The 9,974-nt window shown below is 37.3% G+C and overlaps 1 protein-coding gene across 3 annotated transcripts in view; it reads right to left on the bottom strand.

Annotated features, from left to right (window-relative positions):
- Positions 1–7,527: 7,527 nt before the first annotated feature.
- hnf4b (hepatic nuclear factor 4, beta) overlaps positions 7,528–9,974 on the bottom strand; it is a 28,681-nt gene continuing 26,234 nt past the window's right edge. The window contains exon 11 of one of the 3 annotated variants that reach the window (XM_073906191.1): positions 7,528–8,321. In XM_073906191.1, coding sequence (XP_073762292.1) covers positions 8,197–8,321 — 125 coding nt within the window. In that variant the 3' untranslated portion in view covers positions 7,528–8,196. 3 annotated transcript variants of the gene reach the window in all.

Below are 9,974 nucleotides of genomic sequence, written 5' to 3'. Positions count from 1 at the left end.
ATATATGTTTCTAAAGGTGCTGTTGAATTCTCCCCAGATCTTGGTAACAACCAAAGACATCCATATATGCAAAGAAAACTATATTAGTTTGCAAATGAAGTTATGCAAAATTAAATGACTCATGCAATATGCAAAATGAAAAAAATGATTGAGCACATGAAGAAAGAGAGCTGCAAAAAGGCGTGGAAAGCTCACACAGCAGCTGAAATCTTTTAGTTTTTCAGTAACTCTTTGCCTTTTGTCATTGTAAATGAATATTAGCTCCTTCAGTCCAACATCTACATTAGCAGAATGATGAAGATGAAAACAGAGTGGACATTTCAGCAAGACAATGGTCCAAAACACAGACAAGCAAACTCTCAAACACTTTCAGAGAAAGAAAATCAAGCTGCAGAATGGCCCAGCCAATCACCTGACCTGAATCCAATAGAAATACAAAATAAAGCTCAAATTTGATAGACGAGACCCACAGAACCATCAAGATTTTAACACTCTGTTGAAGTCCATAAAAAACTCCCACTGATCTCCATATGAGAGGCGTCTTTAAGCTGCCATCACCAAAAAAGCCTTTTATTAAAAAAGTATTAAACATGCTGAAACAAGCCGGATTTGACAATAATTATAGTATTATTTGAAAATAGCTCTTTACAGAAGCAGGGCTCTGGGTCAGTAAGTGCGATGGCATGCTGAAAGGCTCAGTCTGTGCTAATGCGTACAGTGCGGTTTGTCGTTTATTCATTCTGTTTTCCGATGACAGCAGAGACAGGGCTGAAGCAGCATGGAAAAGCCCAGAGAAGAGCAGCGAGTGAAGGAAAATCAGCTGGAAATAAGTGAGGCTCTCAGAGTTCTTGGAGAAAGTTGAACAGCTTTTCAACACCAGCCATCGGCTTTTACAGCCAAGAGTATCTCTGTACTATTTAATTTTGTGTGTCTCCACTCCTCTCCTGTTTTTATTTTCAGCCCTCATCGACCACCAAAACATACAGTACCTGTCACTTTGATGTGCATGCTGAAAATTATTCAGTAAATCATTTGTTGTTGTTTTTTTCTTCTTCAATTTTCACACTATTGTGAATCCAGGGGCGGACTGGGACTAAAAATCAGCCCTGACACTGTAGCCACACCATGGACACGCACATTCACTACTTATATTGGTGTACAGATGGTAAAATTATATAAGCAGTAACATATTTAAAAGATATTTAAACATTTAATGTATGTGACTGGAACAAAAACAACCCATGCATATATGCAATCATGTCATTCATTTTCTTTTCGGCCTAGTCCCTTTATTAATCGCCAACTTATCCTGCATATGTTTTACACAGCGGTTGCCCTCAAAGCTGCAACCCATTACTGAGTTACCCAATTCCCAATTGGCCTACCCAATTCACCTATAGCATGTGTTTGGACTTGTGAAGGAAACCCACACAATCATGCAAACTCCACACAGAAACACCAACTGACCCAGATGAAGCTCGAACCAGTGACCTTCTTGCTGTGAGGCGACAGCACTACCTACTGCGCTACTGCACTGCCCCCTTTCTAGTTCAGTTAATTTTATGTAATTGGCAATGTCTGACTTGACTGACTTTCCCTTTTAATGTTCCATCTCTGACAATTAGCTTGTGTTGGACTCACTGTTTGTTTGACATTCTTGCCAGATTTTGATTGTGTCTGCGTAACCTCAGATTGGGTCGGCCCATCTCGAAACCAGCCGGTTGTTGCCGATTGGGCCATTGCTTAACATTTACTATTATTCTTACTATTATCACCATCATCATCATAATATTCACATCTCTTATGAGATAAAAGCTGCCTACATTTAAAAAACAATACATATGAAAAAAATAAAAATAGCTGACCGGCCCACATTTAAAAAATGGTCCGGCCCTTCTGGCATTTGCCAGAATTGCCAGATGGCCAGTCCGCCCCTGTGTGAATCAACTGTGAAGACGTTTATGCCATTTACACAAGCATACTGTGTGTAGTCCATCATTACCCTCGCTGAAATTATTATAAAGACTTGCACTTGAATCTGGGTAAATACTGCAGAAATGAATATACACTACCTGACAAAAGTCTTGTTGTCGATCCCAGTTGAAAGAGCAACAAATAATAACGGTAACACTTTACAATAACAGTACATGAATAATGATGTATTAATATGTAAACTAAACATTAGTTTATTATAAATTAATGATGAGTTAAGGTCTGCACTAATCATGAATTAACTTTAACTACAACATGAGTCACATGAGTTCATGTGTAAATAACGACAACCTTAATGTAGTCCTCAAAGCTCATGATAGAGTCAGACACAATATCCATTCTGTTTCTGCTGCAGCATGACTTTACATTTACATTTACATTGAGTCATTTAGCAGACGCTTTTATCCAAAGCGACTTACAAATGAGGACAAGGAAGCAATTTACACAACTAAGAGCAACAATGAATAAGTACTAAAGGCAAGTTTCAGGTCTGTAAAGTCTAAGAAGGGAAGTATTAGTAGTATTAGTTTTTTTTGTTTTTTTGTACAGTTAGTGTGATATTCAAAGAGGCAATTGCAGATTAGGAAGTGTAGTGGAGACTAAATAGTTGAGTTTTTAGTCGTTTCTTGAAAGTAGCGAGTGACTCTGCTGTTCTGATGCAGTTAGGGAGTTCATTCCACCAACTGGGCAGATTGAGCGCGAGCGTTCGCGAAAGTGATTTCTTCCCTCTTTGGGATGGAACCACGAGGCGACGTTCATTCACAGAACGCAAGTTTCTGGAGGGCACATAGATCTGCAGCAGTGAGAGCAGATAAGAAGGAGCAAAGCCAGAAGTCACTTTGTAGGCAAACATCAGAGCTTTGAATTTGATGCAAGCAGCAACTGGCAGCCAGTGCAAACGGACTAGCAGCGGAGTGACATGTGCTCGTTTAGGTTCATTGAAGACCACTCGTGCTGCTGCATTCTGTACTGGACATTATTTCTGTTAAGTGACAAGACTTTTGTCTAAGCAGAGTCCGACCTTACTGTTCAAATTAAATCATTTACCTTTCATATAAGCCACTTCTAACACCAAATGATCAATTAGAAGACAAGTTATTATTTGTTGCTCTTAAAACTGGGATAGGCGACAAGACTTTTGTCGGGTAGTGTATATAATGCCCCGTGTGTTTTTTTAGACTTTATCTTTAGACGTCTTATAAAGAAAACCTATTAAAACATAGATATAATCTCTGCTGATTGTGTTTGTTTGTTAAAATTGTTGAAACATGTAAGAGTCATTACCATTTGTTGGTCACTCACGGAGCTCTTTTATAATCCAATTGTCAGTGGAAAGAATCCTGTTGGGTTTCTGTCAGGGAACCGGAGTGATGCAAATTTACGAGCTGACTTACATAAAGTCATAAGTTATCACTGCAGCACCATTAAAACGCTTTCTGACAATATTTATAAATTAGTTTATTCAATCCAATCTACTGGATTTGACGTTTGATGCTTTATTATTTCAGATATGATTGTCAGAGGGCTCTTAAGGAAATGGATGAGTGATTTTCCTTGCATCTGACTTGGATTATAAACATGCTCTCAACAGGTTATCGGTGCTCACTGACAAAATATGTGACCTACTTACTGCTCTGATGTTTTTTTTGTTGTTATTTTTTATGAAATATCCTGTTATGAAATCCATCTTTCCATTATTGCATAATACACAGAACGCCCATGGCAGTACACTTAAAAAAAAAAAAAAAGAAGAACGATTTTTCAGTTCTATTCACTTGACCTAAACAATTCATGTTTAATTAATACCATTGTGGCTATTTCTCATTTTTACATGACTGAATTGTGTTAAACTGACTTGAAATGGTCACTCTTTGGCATAACTTGAAGTTTCATTTAAAAAGTTCATGTTTCAATTAAGTTTTAATTTATACTTATCAACTATACCAATGTTAATGTGATGGTAGAATTAATGCTGAAAAGTACATAGAGATTTTGGACCACAATATGCTGTCTTCTGTTCTAGGGATGCCCATGCTTATTTCAACAAGACAATGCAAGACCACAGTCTGCACACATTACAAAGTACTGGCTGCAGAGGAAGAAGATACAGGTACTTGAATGGCCTACATGCAGTCCCGACCTGTCTTCAATTGAGAATGGTGCATTTTGAAGCACAAAGCGACAACGAAGAAGCTGCTACTGGCAGCTAGCTCTCTGCAACTCTCACATGTTAGCCCACTGAAGCTAAGCAGGGCTGCGCCCGGTCAGTACTTGGATGGGAGACCACATGGGAAAACTAGGTTGCTGCCGGAAGTGGTGTTAGTGAGGCCAGCAGGGGGCGCCCAACCTGTGGTCTGTGTGGGTCCTAATGCCCCAGTATAGTGACGGGGACGCTATACTGCTCAGTGAGCGCCGTCTTTCGGATGAGACGTTAAACCGAGGTCCTGACTCTCTGTGGTAGTTAAAAACCCCAGGATGTCCTTTGAAAAAGAGTAGGGGTTTAACCCCGGCATCCTGGCCAAATCTGCCCACTGGCCCTTGTCCATCATGGCCTCCTAACCATCCCCATATTCCAATTGGCTTCATTACTGTCTCCTCTCCACCAATCAGCTGGTCTGGCGCAAAACGGCTGCCGTCGCGGCATCCAGGTGGATGCTGGACACTGGTTGTGGATGAGGAGATCCCCCCCATTGTGTGTAAAGCGCTTTGAGTGCCCAGAAAAGCGCTATATAAATGTAAGGAATTATTATTTTTATTAACGAAGATCCTGTACTGTTGCCCACATTAAAAGTGCCATATACTGCATTAGTTTAATAAGCTAAATTGATCTCTGATACATAGGTTTACAGCTTTGACAAGTTCGAAAAAATCTCCAGAAAGAGTTTTATAAGCACATTTAATACTCTATAAAATACCCAAAGAATCAGAAGGTCCATGATTGACCATACATGGCTTGTGTCGTGAATATTAATGAGCTCTGCTCTGAAGTGCCACTCTTACAGACACGCACGCACACGCACACACACACACCATGTATGCTGAACACGGACAAACATAAACCCAATCAGAGTAACTTTTAACCACCTTTTCTCACCAGGGGCCTCATGTACGAAGACTTGCTTTGAATTTATACTAAAACATTGCATACGCACAAAGCTGTAAATGTGCAAACGCAGTAAAAAATGCGGATGTATGAAACCGATGCATATTCTCTTTGTACATCCGATTTAACGTGAAACTGAGCGCACGTGCACGAGCGCGAAACCCGTACTTGCCGCCTCCACCGTATGAATATGATAATGACTCTTTGGTAAAACCAAACAAAAAAGTAATGGCAAAAGCAAGCAAAAAGAGAAACTTTGAACAGAATGTGAATTGGAGGTTCTCCTTTCGGAGGTAGACCAGAGAAAAACTGTGTTATTGGCAAGTTTGTCCTCCGGAATTAATAACAAAAGAAAAAAACAGAGTGGGAGAGTTTAGCTGACGCAGATAACGCAGTGGGGTCTGAACATCGCACTGATTCGGATTCGCAAAAACAAAAACTGCAAAAAACTAAGCTCCTGGGACTCAGAAATGTATATAGCGGTACGTTTTTAGAATGAGACTGGGTTGATTGAATCATGTTTAATCAAAGTGCTATTTCTTTGAGGATATAGTAACATTTTCTTTTGATAGTTTGGGGTAGGAAATGTCTCCACAGGTGCATTAATCTTGGCACAATAAAATAATTACTCATACATTATTAGTTTTGCAAGTGTGTCACCAGTTTGACTTTAAAAATTAGGTGATGTTGAATGTGTTAACAACTGCAGTTCTAGTTATTTGGACAGGTCTGCTGGTTGTGGCTACTGTTGCCAGGGGGGCAAATATTTCTTGTTCCACCTTTTTATTGATGGAAAGCAGCCCACTAATCCCCTCTCCTGTGGATGAGTCAGAAAATCCCCTCAGAAGATCTGACTGACCATCACACGTTTACCACTTTAAATCATTTCTGACCTGAAAAAAAAAAAAAAAAAAACTTCTCTGACCTTCAGGTTTTGTCTTGTTTCTGGTCCAAATATCTATAAATATTTAAGCCAAGAAGCATTTTCTAGAAAACTAAAAATTGTTGGGTAATTTACTGAAAAAGTAAGTAAAAATTAATAGAGTTTATTCTTAAAATGAGCAAAAAAAAAAAAAAAAAAAAAAAAAAAAAAAAAAAAAAAAAAAAATATATATATATATATATATATATATATATATATATATATATATATATATATATATATATATATATATAAAAAGCTAATGTCTGCTGCTTTCAAACATGCATTTGCTCTTGTTCGACATTTTCTTATAAAAATATAGTAAATTATAATACATATTATAGTGTTTTTGAAACCTACTATGTATCTGAGTAAAGAGTAAAGTATCAGAGTTAATAGTTGCTGTGGTAATCCACCAACAACTATAGTAATCTAAACAAATTGCTTATACTTTAATAAGTTAACAACAAATTAAGCAAACTACGGTATTAATTGCAGTTGATTCATTCCCACTACAGTATGCTAACAAAGCGTTGTAAAAACTATAATAAATGTAGTATAATATACTTTACTATAGCATGGTTAAAAAATACTATAGTATTTAAGAGTGCTTTTTTCACGTGGGTGTTAAAAGTGCACTTTAAAGGTTTAGATTTGTAGGATTTGTTTTGTTATATTAATTATCTTACTTCAGAATTTGTTCTGGTTATGATCACTAATTCTAACTGCGTATTCACGGCAGAATAATAATAATAATAATAATAATAATAATAATAATAATACATTACGAAATCAGAACAACAACCCATCCATGAAAAAGCTTCATATCGGATCATAATAAGCATTTGGCGCCCTCTGGTGTATATACTTTAAAAAGAAAATTGGTTGTGTTTGGGTAAAGACACTGAAAAAGTTGCCAGAATATGGTTGGAACATGGTAATAGTCGAAAACAAGAAATTGAAATAATATTAAATATTTTTATAAATATATTCTGACATATATATATATATATATATATATATATATATATATATATATATATATATATATATATATATATATATATATATATATATCATCTTTTGATTTCATCCCTTTACTTTGCATATATTACGCAAATACGCTTTATTGATTATCAGCTAAGTGTGAACTCTTGAAATGTCTAATAAACTTGTTTAATCCCGCCCCTGTTCGCAGCGCTGCACGACAGAATATCGCATGCTCAAACTCTGATGTGATTGCAGCTTTAAGGGAGCAGGAGAGACCAGTTGAGAGAAAGAAATAGAGAGAGAGACGGATGCACTTTTGAGCCCTGTGCTATTGAATACTTAAAAATAAAGAACATTTTCACTTACCTTATCGCTGACCCTGTCTTCTTCTTCCCACAACAAAGAAAGTTTCCACAAATATATGCAGTTTTGCATTGATGCAGCCAAGATGCACAAAATCCTTAAGATGAATGAATTTAAATTAAAAGTGAGTGAATTATAATGTGGCAATGCAATGAAAAACTATTTTAGGAACCTTTATTTTTAAGTGTGCATAACAAAACATAGATGTTTATTCCTAAACAAATCTCCATTATATTTCACACATTTAAAGCAAAAATTTGCAGATTCAGCAAGATGAATGAGTTTCATTAGGATTGATGCTTGTAAAGACATGAAAGTTAAAGATAGCATAAATAAACTCTGAATTATAATGTGGCAATGCTGTGAAAAACAATATTTGAACCTTTATTTTTAAGAGCGTACAGAACAAAACAATGTTCGGGCCTTAAAAAAAATAAATCTTCATTATGATTTCAAGTAAAAACATAAAGCAGACTGACCAGCCCTCATGTGCTTGTGTATCTGATTGAACCATGAACCCATGATGAGCGCTGTTGTACTGTAATGTTTACGCACGCAACCTTCCATGTCACCATCCAATAAATCAAACAATCATTTACCAGCGATCTCAATACAAAAATATCCACATACCGATTGAAGGCTTTTTATTATCTGTTAATTTTCAACATTTAACACTGTTAGATTTGAACACTGTATTTTACACATATCAGTCGATGCTTCATAATAATAATAATAATAGCAACTTCGATTTTGAGTGTCTGTGTGCATCTGTAAGTATATAAAGTTGATCATTTGTGTGTAACCGAGCAGCTTTAAACAGATGTGGTTAAAGGCACGTGTGGACGGTTGGCATGGCCAGGCTGTTGGGCATTTCTCTTGGCATGTCCTCTGTTTGTCCGTGTGTGAAGACCTCGGTGTGTGTGGAGAGGAGAGCGTCTTCGGCCAGAGCTGCTGCAGTCAGAAGGTCACAATCAAAAACATTGAAACAAACATGCATTTTTTTTTTTTTTTGTTAAACTACACTGTAAAACATATCCAGGTTAATGGAGTAATGCATTTACTAGCATGAGCAAACTATGAATAATGCATTTATTACAGCATTTGTTCATGTTAGCGTTATAAAAATAAGTGATTTCATTGTTAGTTCATGTTAAATCCTGACACATTAACTAATGTTAACATGCATGAATTTGGATTTTAACAATGCATTAGTAAATGTTGAACTATTATTAAAAAATGCTGTACAAGTATTGTTCATTATTAGTTCATGTTATCAACCTAAATGTATAGGTTAGTTAGTAGTTTTTTTCATTTGCCCCTATGTATTTATGCTTTTGAATTATGGGATCTTGATCTTTCCTCCAACGACTTTAAACCTTGAAAAGTTCCAAAAAAGTGCCTTTTTTAATAGTTTAAAATGATAAATTTTCTAGGTTTGTGTTATATATTACGATACAAAAACCTTGTAATAGACTGCCAGTACTTTTTCTGTTATTATTATTTATAGGTTTTTTTTTACCTTTATTATGATAGGACAGTAGAGAATTTAGATGGGAAAGTATTCGGAGAAGAGAGAGGGGAAGGATCAGCAAAGGACATCGAGCTCGGGTCACCGTAAGCATGTTGGTACCATATACTAGACTACTGGCACCGACACATTTTCTGTTATTTTACACTTACTAAATGTCAACAAAAGTCACTTTGTTAAATTGTAGAGTTGAATTTTCAACATTAAGAGCCAAGAGAGCAGAGCTCAACATCCCACAATGCAATTCACAATAGTAAATAAATGGAAAACACTTGTATTACTGTGTACTGTATATGGTATTCAATGTGAAAAGTCCAACACAATCTCACGGCAATTCGTAACTTTTTCTTTTAGTGGCTGATTCGTATGAATTCATACGATCTAATTCGTACAATTTAGTATGATTTGCTCATCCCCCAATGACGGTTTGGGTTAGGGGTGGGGTTAAGCCTGGTTTATACTTCTGCGTCAAGTGACCGGCGTAACCCACGGCGCATGCAACGTGCGTAGCTGTGCATTTATACTTCTGCGCGCTGTCTCAATTGGTCTGCATTAACACTTCCGAAACGCTAGTTGGCAGTGAGGTGTAAATGTTCCTCTGTGTTGAGTTTCTTCGCTTCTGTTTTGCTTTTCCTGAACACTTCCTGTTTGTACAAGTGGCTCAAACTCGCTCATTTTGAGGCAGGAACCGGCGGACGTGCAACAACTTTAACTGTGAGGTAAACACAAAACATAACTTTCCATCCGGAGCTCCTTCACGGAACTCCACACTTGTAAACAATCGCTCACGCCATTCGCGCGGCTCTCGGTCCCGCCCAGACTCGTCAGCGCTACCAAGCCGACCAATCACAGAGCTTGCGCTACGCGTTGTTGAGACGTGTAGTTACATTTTTTGAGAGGTGCACGTCAGTGACGCCGACGGCCACGGTGAAGGGCTTTGTGCCAGCGCCGTAGCATACAACGGCATTTGACGCAGAAGTATAAATCAGCCTTTAGGTGCCACGCCTCCTTTTTAAAATCGTACAATGTTGTACGACTGAACTCGTGCGAATTCGTACGAATTAGCCACGAAACTG

This window comes from Danio rerio, chromosome 7 (assembly GCF_049306965.1).
Source record: "Danio rerio strain Tuebingen ecotype United States chromosome 7, GRCz12tu, whole genome shotgun sequence".
NCBI classification, from domain to species: Eukaryota; Metazoa; Chordata; class Actinopteri; order Cypriniformes; family Danionidae; genus Danio; species Danio rerio.
The sequence above is the reverse complement of the archived record's forward strand: the minus strand, read 5'-3'. Positions and strand labels throughout refer to the sequence as shown.